The sequence below is a fragment of the Phragmites australis genome, chromosome 8 (genome assembly GCF_958298935.1).
Source record: "Phragmites australis chromosome 8, lpPhrAust1.1, whole genome shotgun sequence".
Lineage (NCBI taxonomy): Eukaryota > Viridiplantae > Streptophyta > Magnoliopsida > Poales > Poaceae > Phragmites > Phragmites australis.
In genome coordinates, this window is record NC_084928.1 from 32374099 (window position 1) to 32392524 (window position 18426).

The 18426-nt window shown below is 43.2% G+C and overlaps 2 protein-coding genes across 2 annotated transcripts; both read right to left on the reverse strand.

Annotated features, from left to right (window-relative positions):
* Positions 1–3381: 3381 nt before the first annotated feature.
* On the reverse strand, positions 3382–5855 carry LOC133927106 (amino acid transporter AVT6E-like). Its single transcript, XM_062373408.1, has one exon. It carries the CDS (start codon positions 5276–5278, stop codon positions 3821–3823), a length of 1458 nt encoding a protein of 485 aa, XP_062229392.1. The 5' UTR covers positions 5279–5855; the 3' UTR covers positions 3382–3820.
* A 1553-nt stretch (positions 5856–7408) lies between these two features.
* On the reverse strand, positions 7409–10122 carry LOC133927107 (protein OS-9 homolog). Its single transcript, XM_062373409.1, has 8 exons — positions 9933–10122; positions 9472–9548; positions 8904–9104; positions 8714–8785; positions 8295–8410; positions 8126–8192; positions 7895–8001; positions 7409–7819 (listed from the first exon to the last, which is right to left on the reverse strand). Exons 1-8 carry the CDS (start codon positions 10015–10017, stop codon positions 7663–7665), a joined length of 882 nt encoding a protein of 293 aa, XP_062229393.1. The 5' UTR covers positions 10018–10122; the 3' UTR covers positions 7409–7662.
* Positions 10123–18426: the final 8304 nt, after the last annotated feature.

Consider the following 18426-nt stretch of genomic DNA (forward strand, 5'->3'; position numbering starts at 1 on the left):
TTATAGAATGCATATAAATATAAATGTATAATCCTATCCATTTTAATCTCACTAAATAAACATAAAACTAACTCATCATATTCACTTCAATCACATCAACTAAATAGAAAGTTAGTTTATTTCATCTATTTTAATCAAACAGAAAATTAGATCATTCTATCTAAAAAAATATAAATAGTTATATCTCATCTAACATCGTCAGGGTTAAAAAACCGACAGTAACAGAAAAAAAATCACGAGAACTGGCCATCTCTGTCTGGTTCGGATTCAGAAATCGAACGGTAACTGAATTTAAATTTAAAAAAATCAAAAAATCAAAAAATCTTTAAAAAAAACTAAACACAATTTTAAGACCTCCTGTGAAAAAAAAAAATTCAAAAATGATGTCATTTGCATCATATTCTATATGGAGGAAGTTTGAAAAAAATAAAAAAAATTTAAAGCGTACGGCTCAGTTATTAACTCATATTAAGGAAAAGTTTAACATACAAATACATATTTTTCTTGTGTAGAACGTATCTTAAGAGGATCTTTAAAATTGATTTTATTTTATTTAGAGTTTTATTAATTTCTCTATGATTTTTACAAAGTTCACAAATATAAAGTGAATATGTTAAGAAACAACATTGTAATTAACTTTTTTATATCTATTATTATTTTTTCTATGTAAATCATAGTATAAATAAACTAATAAAAGTTGTTTCACTAATTTTGAGGTGTGATGGGTCAGTTATGGATTAATCTAGTCGCAATATATTTACACAATCCTGAATGTTACAATAACTAATTCATGAGTTTATGTATTTTTAAAAGACATAGGATCATATAAGAAGACTAACAAAATTAGTTTCATGATTTTTTGGATTAGCAAAGAGTAAACTATGCATTTAACTTGGTTTAACAAATACATTTTTTTATAGAAAATTTTGAATTTTTTATGAGTATAAATACTTTTATCATGTAGATCATGTTACAAAGAAACCCAACAAATTTGTTTCACTTCATTTGAAGCTCAGATGAATTAATTATTGATTTTACAAGATTGAGATAATTTTTAGGTTTTTTTTAACTTCACTGAAAATTGAGAAAACCGCTCGATAAATGAAAAAAACCGAGCGGTTACCGACAATGCGAAAATTTTGAGAAAACCGCTCGATAAATCGCAAAAATCGCTCGGTAACTGGTCCAATTCGACCGGTTACTGAGCGGCTAAAATCAAGATTTTTTCCTCAAAATTCAAAAATTTCCAAATAAATTTTGTTCGAATAATTTCAACCGGTTACCATAATAATCGCGACTTTTCGATTACCGTCGGTACTCGATAACCGAGCTCCAGTCGGTAAGCTGAACCTTAAACATCGTCCTTCAACTAAACGCGTCATGTACCTGCAGTTGGTGTTACAGCTACACAGTGTCAATTGCACGGAATCGTGACCATTATATTGACTCATCGATGGAAATGAAAGGAAATATATCTGCTCCCAAATTTTCTCAAGGGTGTTAATCCAAGCTGTTCGCACACAATCCGACTTCTAGAGCATGCAAAGCTGATCCTGGCTGTTGTATCATTCTCCTCTATCGTACCATTTTGTTATAATGGTAAGGCTGCAAGGCGTCTGTTTGTATTAACAGCGATGGCTACCAAAATTGTGATCTAGATCATGATGTAACAAATTTATAGTTCTTTTGTAACATACAGATCTATCAACACTGTTTTGCAAGAGATGCTAAGGGTTACCAAGGAATTTTAGATTTTGCCACTCGCGAGAGTGCTTCGTCGAAACACCATCTACAATGCCACTTCCAACATTGCCTCTTTGACATTATGACCTATTTACCCTCTCCAGCCATGTGAAATGATTGAATTGCCGCTTCTCCTCTCGTCTCCTCCACCGCATCCTGTTCTCCTATCTTCTCTCCTGAACTCGGCGGCATAGGAGGCAACGACGCACGGCGTTCCTCTGCCATGCCGTTTCCCTCATCGATATTGCTCTGTTGCCTGAGGTGATGTCGCAAGGGAGCTTCTTTGCACATACCAGCGCTCTCTCTCAAGTGCAGCTTTTTTAGAATTGAACCCCCTTACATGTGGCCTTCTTTGGAGGCCAGATGGGGCGTGCGACACCCGGGGATCGAACTCGGGTGGGCTCCGTCGCTCCCTGCTGCTTTGTCAATCGAGCTTTGTGCTCGTTTGCCTCCCAAGCGTAGTTAGGCCCACGATTCGTGCCTTGCATCAAACAAAGAGAGGATTTTTGGAACCAAACTAGACAAATGGAACACACAGGCTTCGGCCATCGATCCTGGTGCTCGTCACCGTTGCCACCTTGCCATCAGTTGCCACCAGCAAGCTCCTCAATCGCCCGCCACCGCCATCCCCTTTGCTCTGCACCATGCTCCGGGTCGCGTAGGCTCATGCGAGCTGCCATTTTATGCTGGAACCCGCCACCTAGAGCCTCTATTGGTCTTCTATGCAGGATGTGCGAACGGGGAAGGAGGCAAGTAGGGAAAATAAGAGGGAGGGCAGAGGATGGAGATGCTGAGTCAGCGAGGTTGCCTACCTGAAATCCATGTCAGCTCTGATACATATGCAAACCACTCTGAAATGAGCTGAGGGATGGAAATCAAACAGTTTTAAATATTGGAGGATGAAAAATTTCTTATATTAGGGTTTAAGGATAAAAATTAGACCGCGTCAATAGTTGAGACACCGGAAAATAGACTTTTCCTGAATAGAAATGGAACCGGGCGTGTCAACTATGCCGTCGTCGAGATACGAGGAGCGGAGGTCGGGCTACCAGGAGCGGAGGTCGAGTTCAGGAGTATGGGATGTGGTGAAGGAGATGAGGCTCAGTGTGTGCGGCCATTCGGTTGGACCCAGCCAACCTGAGTCTGACCCAAGGGGCAATTCGGTCCTTTCACATAGCCGGAGAGGGAAAAGGAAAATGAAATGAGATAAAAGTAGATCGTAATTAGAGATGTAAGCAGGTACATTATAGATTAGTATTTAGTTTATTTTTTAACTTAATTGAGTTAGGATGGATCTTTAGTTTATTTTTTAAAATTTTGGATCAACTCAATGACACAGAAAATACATAACTTGTATCCTAACCGTAATGGCAAAGAAACAAAGAGAAATGTTGAAAATGGCATTTTGAAGAAGCCCACCCTTGAAAGCGACAAAATCCAGAATTCCTCGTGTTTATCTTCGCTGTTTGGTGGAAGTTTCGTTGACATTATAGCGATTGCAATAGTGTCTATAGAAGTATAGGTGCTCTGATGAGAACATAGATACACCTGAAAAATGCTCAACAATTTACAGAGCTTCAGGCTGATGGTAAAAAACGCTGCAACCAATTTCAACGGGTGCACAAATGAGCAACAACCTGAAGCGTGGAAATTTTGTACTAATTTTGTATGATAGAAACATCCAGTTTCATAGGAAATTTCTTTAGGAATTATGTGTTCCAAACAAGATCTAACTTTCGTGTCATTGAGAAGCAATCTCCTCACGTTACAACAGAACCAGCTTCATGTCTTGCCTTGATCAAAACCTGACTCCAGGACCCTCATGTAAGAATATATAAGAAAATTGAAACATCAAAGAATCTGGTCCAAAGTACAAAAAGAATTCGCTCAAGAACGGTTCAGTTGCACCTCTGAAGGTAAACAAAAATTTTCTGAGATCTCTCAAATAGTATCATTGCTGAGCAGTGTATATAGTGACCATCCTTACACGATCTGTATGCCTGTCGTTGCGACACACCATATGTCATAGTGTAAAGCTTCCTCTAACCCTAGCTACTAACTTTTCATATTTGAGAGATCAGTCAGACTTACTCTTCAGGGTGTATACATTTCCGGCAACTCCGATAACACTGACGATTATGGCCAACCCCAGCAGACAAAGTGACAGGAGCCTCTCTCCGTGCCCCAGGCGACTCCCTTCCTTGTCCAGCCTCAATGACACCAGGGCAGGGAACATGAACCCCAAAGCCAGCCCCGTCGTCGCCCCGGTGAACTTGAAGGCCATCCAGATGTTGGGTATCATCGTCGAGCCGAGGTAGATGAGCGCCAAGAGCACAACTGTCAATGTGAGCGTCTTCTTCCTGCTAGGGGTCGCCAGCTCTCCGAAGATAAGTGAGTCCACCGTCTGCCTCAGCGAGAAGTGGACGACCGGGAAGACGAGGACCAGGTGGATGATATACCCAATCCTGACAATGTAGTTGAGGACCGAGCTGAATCTGATCCCAAGGTCCTTGTCGAAGTTGGTGAGCACATCGGACTCTGTGTCATCACCGAACAAGAGGTACCCTGAGATGGCGGTCAGGGCATACACCACAACACATAGCACTGTGCTGATCCTCCCAATCTTGCACATGTTCTGGGGTGTTTTCTCCTTAAGCTCGTTGTAGATCGGCTGGACATTAAAATGGCAGATGTAGGCGTTCGTCATGATCGGTATCACCACGAGCAAGTCCAGCATCGCCGCTCTTGAGCTGAAATCTGGACCCATCCTTGGCATATTGATCTTGCCCTCTGCGATCTTGATCAACGCAATGATGCAGGAGACGACCACAAAGACGACAGCAAGGGCAACCGATGCCGCGGAGGACAAGCTCAGTGAGTCAATCTTCTCTAACGCGCACAATGGCGCAAGGAAGATCACAAGAACCACCAAGATCAGCAGCCTCCGGTTATCCCACTCGCCATGGCCAATCAACTGGTCCACGACGCCGATGTGCTTCAGCGACCCGGACATCACGTCTCCGATGATGATCAGGTACACAACGAGCACCCCAGCATTGTTGATGATTACGCACATCTGCGCCAAAATACTCGCCGGCCGGCCGAGCGCCCTGTGCACGACCTCGCCGTACGACAGCGCGCCGCAGTACGCCGAGAACCTCACCAGCAGCTCGATGGTGATCTCGGACAGGACCCCCATGACCAGGATCGAGACGAGCCCAACGGCGACGCCAAGCACCTTCATGGTGGCTGGGAGCGCCATAATGCCGGCCCCGATGATGGAGGTCGCGAGGTTGAACACCGCCGCGTGCACGCTGGAACCCTCGGGCGGCCCGGCGGGACCGTGGCCGATGAGTGGCAGCTCGTCGTGCTCAACGCCGCTGCCGTCTTCCACCTCGCCCAAGAACGAATCTTGCTTGGAGATCTTGGCGTGGCCGTTGAGGACTCCATTGGCGACGGCGCTGGATTTGGCCCCGTTGGATTGGAGCTCGATGGAGGGGGAGGTCAATGGAAGCGCCGAGTAATTCGTGTTCATCTCGCCTCTTGGCGCATCAAAGATGGACCAACAAGCCAAGAACACGATGAAAAATTCTTGGCACGAGAGAATACAAGAACAAATTGTGCTAAAAATAAGGGGAGGGGAAGGGCCCAATGCCTAACCCAACCAAAAATGGAAGGAAAAATCCGCCCAATCTAAAGCCCCAAGAACACAAAATTGTTACCGAAAGGGAAGAAAAATCTGACTGCTTCTCTATTGATAGGGTAGAGAGATCTTAGAGGGATACGATAAGCAATGGTGATTGTGCTGCACAAAGCTTCAACCTTTACCCCTTTCTTGGCGAGATTTGGGCGGAAAAACAATAGCTAAGCTTATCTTCTTTGTGAAGCAAAGATTGGACGATACAACCGAATAGGAAGAGGAACCTTGGGGAGGAATGGGAGGGGAGCACCTGGGGATTGGATTGAGAGGGCTGAGGCGTTGAACCGTGGAGAGAGAGAGAGAGAGAGAGATCTGAGACTCTTATCTCTCTTGCTTATTTTGCTTTAATTTTTGTTTATTTCTGCTCCCACCCTTCTCAAAGCTGTTCTTGCTTCTCCCACATTGAAGTGTCCCTTACACCGACACCAACCATGTGACTCCGTGTTCTGCTCAATGTAATCAATGACGTGTGGGTCCAGAGGAGTTGTGGGCCCAACTGACAGTGGAGGGCAGACTGGTGATTGGTCAGCTTCTTTGGCTTGACCTGACGCGTACGGCCACGTGGGACGCGCGGGTACATCTCTTCCATCTGATTGGCCACAGTCGGAACGGGACCCACTTGCTGGCTAGCGATTACCACCAACCTTATGGCCCACCTGTCTGTCAGCAAAAATATCATTCCGCCTAATGTCTCTGGTAGAACAGCTTAACTACTTCCAATCTTCCATCACGCGATCTCATGAACGAAAATTTGTTGTTTGAAAAAAAAAGTAAAAAAAGATGACTTAATGTAGTTATGGATTTTTCTCTTCAAAGCAATGTCCTTTTCCATTGATAATTGTATCAATTTTTCAGTCTACTATTAATTCATTCTATGTCATGTACTACTAGTGATGCATTTAGATTCCAGATATTGTTTATTAGTGAAGCTGATTTCCAAATGATTTTAAGGCATATTTAGAAGAGAGAATCACTCTATGAATTTTGAGGATCTAGTTCAAATTTGTACGTAAATATCAGGTATTTAGATCCGAAACATCCTTTCTAGATATGCTCTTAGTTTTTACTTGAACATTCCCCTAAAATCCTGTTAACACAAAGTGAGTATTTAGTATGTCCATTTTTTTTCTTTTCACGAACGAGGCTCACACCCTCAGCTTCAGAGGGCTGGGATGTCTCGAAGTTGAGCGATACCGCAGAAACAAAAACGTACCACGAAGAGGCAGCGCCCCCTATGAAACGCCGGGGTTCGAACCACGGCAGCACGCAATACCCACCTTTTATTTGACACGGGCAAATGGGAAATAGTCATTCGTTGAAGCAATCTTCAGTTAGGTACAGCTCGAAGTTTCTTCGCAGCAGCATATAAATTTCGACTATATTGTCTTGTTTGACTAGCAGAATCCCTTGGAGTCCACCGTCCACCCTCAGCAGTTGGCATGTGAACTCTTTTTGCCCCTCATATTACAATCTTTATATTCGTGAATGGCCGTGCGAGATGGGAGTGACATTCTGAGAGCATGGAGTCGATCAATTTCAACTTACAGTATCTTGAGGTACCATACGAAACTGTAAATACAGATTCATCTCCGAAAATAAAACTTTTAGAATCTCGTAACGTTATTTAGCTTCAAACATATTCTTTAACTTAAACCAAGGTGGAATAGTATTTTAGGGACGATGTCTATGCCCAAACTCCAGACATCACTTTTTGTAAATTGGGAGTGTACTACTGCTAGCACCGAGCCACATGTTTCTTGGCTTTGTATGACACTGTAAAGTTGACACCAAGAAAAAGAAAATTATCAAGACATCATAACATTTTTAAAAATATATATCTTTGGCCGCTGAGTCGCCATGATCTGTCCTAAAAAAACAAGTAACTTCGCTCCCAACTTTCAGCAGATTATTCCACACCAGAGCTCTGTATACAGAAGAAAAGTTGCTCACACACACACACACACATTTCTAAGATTGCTGCATTATCCTTTTTTATAGACATTTCAAGCAAATGTTAGTGTCGAAAAATTGTTTCCTTTACAAATACAGAAAAGCACTCTTCCTTCATAATCATCCTCTATCATTACTGTTCGACTGGTAGTCTCAGCCTGCTTTACAAGAAGCACTCTGTGCCACTGTAGGGATCATGGCTCAGTTGCCACTCTGCCTCCAAATTGATAATTTCTTCGCTACATCAGACATACACCATTGGAGAGTAATCAAGTAGCATAAGCTGTGAAATCATGTTGTTCATCCGGGTCTGGAATGATGGAAATATGAGCTTTTGGAAGTGAGTCATCCTCCACAGCGGGTTCTGCTTCAGTAGGCAACTCGTTGCAGTGGATGGAGAGGGTGCGTTTTTCTTGGTGAAATAACCTACAAGCAGAACAAGATGATGAGCTGAGATAACACGAAGATAGAGGTTAATAGGAGGAGAATGCTAGCACTTACGGATTTTTGCAAAGCATCGGGCTGTAAACTGTTGCAACATATTTGCAGGAAGAGATCTCCTTGATTGAACTGATCAGTACAGCAGGCTCCGAGCAAACAAATCTAACCTGTAGGAAGAAGGCACGGTGAGCATGATCAAATGTACTGAAATGGACATTGTAGTGACCAAAATAACTTTACTCAGAAACGCAGATCATCATAACCCATAGTCTTCTATTGTATTTTCCTCACCTCTGTCTCCCGGGGTATATCTGTGAGATCACAGACAGTACCATTTGTATACAGGTGGACATGATACCTGCAACAAAACAGGAACATCAAACATTCATTCAAGTGAGGTTTGCTTCCAGATATATTATGTTGTTCATCTCCACGATTTCAAGAGATTATAATATAGCACCTCTTAGAAATATCTTTCAGGCGATGGTCTTCATCAGCAAACTCGGAGGTGCTATTCTCATGGTAAGCAGCAGTCGCATCATCATCATATTCGCCTAGAATATATTCCTGAATAACCTTCAATAAAAGAAAACAATTTACACAGCAGTTATAGATCTCTGGCAACTGTAAACTGCAAATACAACAAAGTCAAAGAATAAAGAGATAGTAACTAAATCTTTGTTGATATTATTCAAAGTAAATGCATAGTACTTTCTTTGACAGTGAAATTGAGTTCAGAACTTGTTTCTCCAGGTAAAGCTAGCAATCATTTGACTGCGACATCCCAGATTTTGTTTGAGATGATGGATAGAAAGATCAAGAAAAAATAGGATAGTTACAGGCCTAGAGAAAACAAACAGAATTCATAAGACCACCAACCTTGTCGCCCTCCACATGAACCTGTCGAATTTTCCCATGATAACAGAATTCATAAGACCACCAACCTTCATTCTGAATCAAAACAAAATAATAATTAGAATCATTTTAGGAATTGTTTTTACCAGGCACACATGCACACGACTGAAAATACGTAGTGTGTTCATGCATAAAGAAAGAGTTGCATTCTCACCCTGTGGAAGCAATGATCCTTGAGAACCTCGAGTAATTCATCTGGCTCCTTTGGCTTAATTATCCGTTCACTTTCTATTATAACATTAGTCGCATTTTGTGGGAGAATCGACTTCATGGTTTTAGTTTCTTCAACTGGTAGGAAGCATGTATATTGTTTCCCCTCATGGCTAGTCATTGGTACCGATTCCTGGCCATTCTCCTGTTGGATAAACCATAATTATCTCCTGTTAGGATAACAGGGATTACGTTTGAATTATGCCAAGCAGAGACCTCTAGAGCAAAAAAATTACTTAGAAAAGTTTTTAAAAATGGTTTTCAGACTAAAAGGATATGATTTAGTAGAAACATGGCTGATTAAAATTGCCTAAATCAGAATCACTTACTTTTCACGGCCATTGGCCAACTGTACTACAGTTTAATGTCTCATCCTTCTAACATGTAGACTACATTGACGAGTTCACATATTGCTGTATTGGTTCTAAATTTAAAACAGGTGTAAGGACTGAAGAAATCTCTTGTTTTGCTACAACAATGATCAAATGAACGACTTTCAAAAGAAATCTTACTGGATGGAACGGCGAATCAACAGAATGAAACTCGACACGGTACCTCGGCTCACGCGAACTCCGCCCAAATGGCACACCTGACAACCGGCACAGTTCAGCAATACTTCGAGCGCAAACCAGTGATAAAAAAAAGCAATTCGTGCGAAACGCGGGTAAAATCCTCAAAACAGCCTATCAAAGTATCAATCCATTAGCATATTTCCAGATCACACGCCGCAAATGAAGAGTCTTTTCAGTTACGGGGAGCTAGATCTGACCACAATAGGTACAGTACAGGGACGTCAACGAAGTCACCGTAATCGATCTAGGCAACCGATCGCTTCTTCGATCGCGAACGAAGCTATCAAGAGACATGCCAAGTGCAGCAAGGAATTTGTGGATTTGGGTTCAGGAAGACAAGAAGCCAGGAGGGGTTTAATGGCGACACCGCGGAGATCTAACTAGGCCCCTGAAGTTCTCACCTGAGGTGGTGAAGATATGGTCGGCGGCGACCGTTCCGACGACCAGGACGAAGAGCAGCGCACGCGCCCGGCCGGCGAAGCCCATCGGGAAACGGCGGACGGCTCTCGCTTCCGGCGTTTCGTCAGCGTCCGATTCTTCGAGTCGAGGTAGCAGCAGCCAGCCCTGGAGATCGGTGCGAGCACCTTCAAAGCATGCTTTACGCCTTCTTTGATCGTTAACATATTCTTAAAGCTGCCTAAAGAATACGCTTTCATAAGCAGTTCGCGTAGTTCGGCAACCCTCCCCCTCGTGCGTGGTTACCCTTATCTGGTCTCGCGTTTAAAAAAAAATACCCGTGAAAAGACCGAAATTTATAAATTTTATTAAAATTTCAGTTATTTTTCGTTATCTACTCTATCTTCCTGCATGTCAATAAAAGAATATCTTAAAATTAGATATTTTATTTTTCTTTAAAATTGGCAAAATTTTAACCCCTGACTTTTCGTACTCAGCTCATGCAAATTAGCATAGTGGAATGGCAATTAGCGAGCACAAGCAGTTCCCTAACCCCTGAACTAATAAGCGCGTGCATGCCTGTTAATTCTGAACCGAGCTGCAGTTCTGCTGCTCCTGGTGTTGCGATGATCGGTTAGAACCTCTCCAGTGTCCGTAGCCAAGCCTCGGTACCGGATCGTGTCCATTATGGCATGGTTGTACGTGGTGGCGCGCGTAACCCTCGTCCTGACTCCTGATCCATCCGCCGCAGAACAAATGCAGCGTAGTGTGAACCGCCTACAACAGGTAAATGGACGTGTTTCGTCGGTGGCTGTCGCGGGTGTAGATCGCCGCGTGTTGCATGCGCGTGCGGGATTGTAAGCTGAGTGCTTCGGATCGTTGTGGAGATAGATCACTAGATGGCGCCTGACCTTTTGTTGTTAATGTCGCCGTCGCCGGCCATCTCAAAGCCGAAGACGAGGTCGGCAGCGTCGCTGCTCTCATTGATCATAGGCAGTGCAGGAGATATGGTTAATGGGAGTATTACACGATCTTTTAAAAAGTAATGTGATAAATTAATTTGGTAAAGTTTTAACGTTGATAATCCAAATGTAACGATAGAACTAATCAAGAACTCTCGCAACCACTACACCACTACTATGTGTTTATCAATCGTGCTAAAACGTGATTGATCTTGGCAAAAAGACTTTTTTTACAAGTGAATTGAGAACACAAACAAGAACAAGATAGATGCAATATGAATATTGTTAATTACTGATGAACAACACAAGTTGACGTTTTACAAATCGATATACGACGAAACTGTCTAAAACAAAATAATCTAACTAAAACTCGAGCCTAAACTACGACGACTGCTATATATATATAGGAATAAAGAGTTTGATCTAGGATTATGCAGCCGTGGAAAAGACGTACACAAATTGGACTTCGACCCAACACGCTTATAAGACTCAGCAAGTCCTACAACGGTGACACATCACTGTATTTTATCGATTCTGATTAATCTATACGAAATCTAAGGGTGAGACCAAATACATTGGAAATGGCTCGTCTTAATCTTTACGCTTTATTGATGTGATATTCCAAGACTCCGAATTAAATTTGTTGTCCAATTAGACTTTAAAAGTGGTAGCGAAACTCACTATCTCTAGAGTGGAGGAAGAATTAGTCATAGTGAAGACGGAGAGTCCATGTGTGCAACCTCGTGAGGAAAAATATTGAAAGAGACTCGGCTCAAGTGTGACCGAGCTTCCTCAACTAAGACGTAGAATATCAGTGGATATCCAAACTTTGGTAACAAATCATTTTGTCTTAGTATTTTCTTACTCTTGCGCATTACATTGATTTAATTGCTTGTATGTTTATTTGTATGTGCATTAAATTAATTTTGTGAGATTCAATCTAGTTGTTTTTAAATATATTAGAACATTCAATGAACAGTTCGGAACATCTGATGAACAGTAGAATCGTAACATCTGATGAATAGTGTTGAATCTTCCGATTAGAGTTTCTTAGATATCTTGCTATAATTGAATAATCTTGGTCACCCTAGGACTGTAACCTTCATATTTGTTTAGGGTGATTGTGCAATAGTTGAGTCTAGCATATTTACATTTTTCACTTGTGAAAAATCTATTAGTTTATTTTCGCTACGAGATTAGGCTAACTATTGAACAAGCGAATGAAGTTTTCAAGAACTCCTATTCACTCACCTGTAGATGACATCATTGTCCTTTCAAGATGACGAGGGCAACAACTCGGATGCCACGGCCATGGCTTTCGTGTGCGCCGACCCCCGATTGTCGTTCGCGGCTACCATGTGCATGTTGCACCTTTGACCCCTGTGCAGTGTGTCTGTGTGAGTCAGTGTTGTGTGCTTGCCTTCATACATGGTGGTAGATTGGAGAATGGTGATTGGATTTTGGATAGTGGAGATTGGTGTGTGCGTGCATCCAATGCATGGTGGTGACGACGGCTAATGGAAGGAGGACCAAAGGAGTGTTCAGATTAGGGATTGAAGCTTGGAAGGAGTAGTAGCCACTGGGGAATTAGGAATTGAAAGTTGGGCCTCTCAGAAGTGAGCCACTGGGGAATTCGGGAGACCTTATAGACACCTGTGGATGAAAATTAAAACTCAAGCTCAACCCAACCCAGTTCGGGTATCCGACGCAACGGACCCGTGGGTAGAAAATGGAACTGAAACCTATACCCGTCGAGCGTAGAACTCGTTGTTACCCAAACCCATGGGTCCAATTGCCATCCCTAGAGTTAATTAAGGATCATCCATTGTTTACCGTTGGCCAAGCATTTATGTCGTGCTATTTTTATCACAATCATCGGTTCGAGGCCGCAGGTGGAACTCCATGAAGCGACGACGACGGCCCCTGGTTACTTTGACTTCAATGTCGACAACCGATCCATCCACCGTGCGACACCTGAAGATTTCCTCCTCCTACTGCTGGGCAAGATGACGACACGACGTGTGTGGAACTAACCCTAATTGGTGTTCCGGCTCATGCTTGGAGTATGACCATGACGAAAAGATTGTTGAACTCGTTCTGTTGGATCGATGCCTTGCATCCATCCACGGCGGTGCGCTTCGATCTGTTCGAATTTTGGCTCACCATTTGGTCCTGTCATCCGGAGTTTTTTTCTCGCTGAGGCTCGGTCCCCTTGTAGAAGAACCAATGGAGGTAGTAGGGGTAGGGAACATGCATGGGAAGCGAATGCTTAAGTACATGGTGGATGTTCACGTTACAAGGATCATCAGCTCCGGATCGTATCCAGGAGTTTCGCGTGCCGCAGTTCAATGAGGAAGATGACACCGTTGTGTGGTGTCCATGGTGGCGACAGCGGTGCCCTGGTTGATCGACTCGACACCCTAGCATTGCTTTGGGTGCTCGACCCCATGGTGCATTGGCCCACACATGCAGTGGCGCCTAGCCTCCCACACGTACGACCGTGGTGGCCCAGAAGCGCATGGCAGCTAACTTCGCCCCCTCGATCGCAATGCATGTTTGCACGGCAGTCGCCTCGGGCCCCCTAGCATTTGATTGGTGTGGGCCTAGGCATCCAGTGGTTTCTACGTCGACCCCAGAGCCCGCGAAGACCATGGAGGCAAAAAGATCGCCACCCATATCGTTGGTTGCTGGCGACATGTTCCAATGTTCTGGGATCCCGTGCATTGTCGCAGTTGATCCAAACCTGGCGAACATTGGTGAAGTGCTCATGGGGGTTTGCGGGAAGGATTAGAGGATGCTCCTGCACTGGTGGGGTCACCCAGACTTGCTATCCCCATTGGATTGGACCATGTATTCACGCCAGATGAAAGGATGTCATTGTCCAAGACACACTCAAGGACTTGCTCGCGAGTATACAATAGGCGTCGTTGTCGCCAAGCACAACAACAGGAGCCCAGCCCGGCCCTGGTTCTCTCAACCCCAGCCAAATCCTTCATAGTTGAGGTAACAAAAGACAACGATGATCTTTTACCAATGCTCACAATTCAAAAACGTTGAGTCAAGCAACTCTCACTCAACATCATGCTGCAACGAAGTAGCAAGCTAACAAAAGAAGGTCGCGGCGCGCCATTACCTTCAGTCCAACAAATTCAAGTGAACCTAATGCATCATCTGGGAATTATCCAGGACCATGAGACAATTGGTGAGCGAGAGCTAGAGAAGTATGGTCATCTATTTGACAAGCCCCTCTCACAGGCTCATATTTCTCCCCTTGTGGCATTTTTCAAGTAGGAGGCACCATCATCGGGGGAAGCTTCGCACAACATTGCTACTCTCTCGGTTGTGTCAACTGAGGACATGTGAGTAGTAGCTGTTTGTATGGTCGTATCTCAATCTCAATTTTTATTATGATGATGTCAAAAATTCTTTTTTGGAACGTGAGGGGCCTCAATCGCAAGGCAAGGCGTGACAACGTAAGAGACTTGTTTAATTCCACACAGCCTAATGTTGTATGCTTACACGAGACAAAGAAGGCTGCTATCTTTTGTCATATAGTCTTTCCTATGCCCGGGTCTGATTTTGATCAATTTGTGGTGTTGCTGGCAGACAACGAGAGGAGGAATCTTGTTGGCATGGAAGGGTAGTGTCTGTCATGCAATATCATCTCAAATTGATAATTTTTTTATCTGTCCAATTTGAATCTCATGAATGACCGGCATGGTGGTTCACGGGCATATATGGCCCCCAACTGGATAATCAGAAAATGCAATTTCTTCAGGAGTTGCGAGATATATGACACACGTGTCATGGACCGTGGGCAATTGGCGGTGATTTTAATCTCATATACATGGCAAAAGACAAGAATAACACTAATGTTAACAGGGCAATGGTGAGTCGTTTCCGTTGTTTTTATATATGACATGGAATTGAGAGAGATAGCACTCCTTGGTCGTAAGTACATGTGGTCCAATGAGCGAGAAACACCAACATTGGTTTGACTTGATCGGGTTTTTAGCTCAACTGATTGGGAGCAACTATTCTCTAACTGTATACTTCAGGGCTCAGCGTCAATGGTGTCAGATCACTGCCCGTAATACTTGTAATGAAGGATAACATACATGGCAAAAGGTGCTTCCATTTTGAAAGTTTCTGGTCCAAACTTGATAGCTTCATGATGGAGGTGGAGAGCTCCTCATGCAAACCGGTTGAAGACTCATGCCCACTTGAACGCCTCTCCATAAAGCTGGGTAGACTAGCTAGGGACCTACAATCTTGGATTCAAAAGAAAATTATAAATGTCAAATTGTAGCTTAAGTATGCAAGGGAAAGTATACACCAGCTAGAGATTGCACAGGACTCGCATGTGTTGTCCCAGTGAAGTGGATTGGCTACGACGACTACTAAAGCGACATGCACTTGGTTTGGCGTCCCTCGAGCACACAATTGCTTGCTTGCAATCTAGTTTGGGGTGGTTAAAAGATGGGGATGCTAATATGTCTTCTTTCATCAACATGCCCAATATAGGAAGCAAAAAAATTTCATGGCCAAGATCAAGGTGGGAGATAAGATTATCACAAGGAAGGATGTGAAACAAGATGCAGCATGAGAGTTTTACTCCAATTTACTTGGCAAGGTTGCCCATAGGGAATGCACTTTGAATTTGCAAACCTTTTATTCACATCCTCGAGACACGAGACATGTCAGTTCTTGAGCAAAGTTTCTGTAAAGAAGAGGTTTGGGCGACGATCACAACACTGCTATAAGATAAAGGTCTAGATCTAAATGGATATATTTTTACAAGACTTGTTGGAGTGTCATTAAAGTGGATTCATGGTTATTTTGAACCGATTGCTCCTGGGGGATGTTAGTAAGCTATTCCTTCTAAATTTTGTCTATATTACTCTATTGCCAAAATCACTCGAGACCATGGAAATTAAGGACTATCGATCCACCAGTTTAATACACAGATTTGTGAAGCTTGTCACCAAGATCTTGGCCAATCGGCTAGCCCCAAAACTTAAGGACCTGATTTACCCAAATCAAAGTGCTTTTACCAAGGGAAGATGCATTCATGATAACTTTAATTTGGTGCGGCAAACAATAAGAATTCTCCATAAACAAAAAGAACCAAGTGTTCTACTCAAACTTGACATAACCAAAGTTTTTGATTCTGTGTCGTGGACTTTCTTATTGGAGGTGTTGACACATTTGGGATTCGATCCAGTATGGTGCAACATTCTATCCAAGCTCTTGAGATCATCCACAACACATGTGTTGGTGAACAGAGTGTCGGGTGATTGGATTCAACACCAACGAGGGTTGCGACAAGGTGATCCATTATCCCCGTTGCTATTCATTATTGTTATTGATGTTCCCAATGCATTGATCTCTAAGGCAAGTGAGATTGTTCTACTGCAACCCCTCCTGGCACGTGATTATAGTTACCATATATCGCTTTTATGCGGATGATATGGTTCTTTTCTTACGATCTTACACAAAGGACCTACAACTTATCAAAGAAATACTTCGTATCGAGGCTGATCACAAACATCAGTAAGTGCTCAGTAACTCCAATTCAATGTCAAGAGAAGGATATTGAGACAATGCAAGCATCCATCCCTTGCAAAGTACAAGAATTCCCATGTAAATATCTTAGATTACCACTATCCATTACGACGCTTTCGAAGGCTGATTTCTATGCACTAATTAATAAGATTGCTGATAAACTACCGGGGTGGAAAGCAGCCATGATGCATCCAGCTGGGAGAACCACTCCAGTCCAGCAGTGCTCACTGCTATAACTCTCTACCAGCTCATTTCTTTGGACTTTTTGAAGTGGGTTATCAAGACAATCGACAAGATATGGAGAGCTTTCTTGTGGAAGGGTTGCAAAGAGGTGAATGGAGGCCACTGCCTGATCACTCGGGGCCGTGTAAAAAGGCCACTTGATCTCGACGGTCTTGGGATATATTATCTGGAGGTCCTTGGATGGGCATTGCAAATGAGGTGGTTATGGTTAAAAAAAACCAAACCTGATTGTTCATGGGACAACGTTGACATTCAAATACATCCTAATTCATTGGCTATGTTCTCCATCTCGGTCACCTTCATTTTGGGCGATGGGAGCAAGACCCTCTTCTGGAGTGACCGATAGATGCATGGTAAACCCTGTATGATCTTGCTTCATCATCGTGTGCACTAGTGCCAGGGAGAATTGCTAAACGAAGAACAGTTTATGAAGCATTGACAAACAACACTTGGATCCGCGACACTAGAGGTGGGCTGCAGATAACAACATTGCTAGAATACCTTCAACTTTGGGATATTTTTGTGGGAGTTGAGCTCTCACCTGGTTCGGAGGATAAACACATTTGGACACCTTCATTCACATGCGAGTTCACTGCCACATCAGCCTACCGCCGTTTCTTCGTGGGAGCTATCAAATTTGAACCTTGGAAAGAGATCTGGAGAACATGGGCTCCACCTCGTTGCAATTTCTTCTTACGGTTGGCCTCGTTAAATCGATGTTGGACTGCTGGCTGGTTGGCTTGTCGTGGTCTAGACCATCCTGACCGTTGGCCCCTCTATGACCAGGAGGATGAGAATGTGCAACATTTGTTCACGTCATGTGTGTTCGCAAGGCAAGTTTGGTTCTCTCTGTTATCAACTGTTGGCTCGCAACTGCTAGCACCAGAATCAAAGGACCAAGCGTTCAGTGTATGGTGGCGCCAAGCATTGCAGCACATTCCCAGGCAACATGGCAAGGGGTTTAACTCTCTAGTCATTTTGGTTGCCTGGTGGCTATGGAAACGAAGAAATAGATGTGTGTTTGAGGACGCATCACCTTAGTTTTAGCATCATCTTGCAATATATTCAAGATGAAGCTAAGCTATGGTGTTTGGCAGGAGCCAAAGGTATTAGTAGTTTGTGGTCGTTTGATCATGGGTCTGTTTTTTTCGATGATTTCTCATGTAACTAGTGTGGTCCTAATGGGCGCTTGTGTGTGTGGGGGGGGGGTGTTTGAGTCATCTTAGACTCATTTTCTTCTTAATATAATAATACACAGTTCTCCTGCGTGTTTGATAAAAAAAGCATTTGTCTGTACCTACCACATATCTGATTATGGGAAGATGAGTTGAATACCTCATGTTGATGTGACATTTTGGCTTCCTGGTTTATGATGTGAGCGGGTGAGCTTGTAGAGGCATCTGAGGTGTCTGAGAGTGGACCTAGGTGTCGTCCGCACCAATAGACACATGTTTAATTGGTTGGGACTAATTTGAGAAAAGTTGTCATGAATACCTTCTTATGTGATCGACGAGTTGCACAAGCCGAATGATCTTGTGTCATGTGGGTAAAGGAGCACCCCTTGTAGAGTGTGTAAACTATTTGAATAGCCGTGCTCTCGGTTATGAAAAAGCTTAGTATCTTGACACTACAATGCAGTACAACATGTGATCTTATGGTATAAGCTCATTGTGAGGTGATATTGAGGTTGTGATGATTATGGTTATAAGTGGAAATCATGAGCTATGTT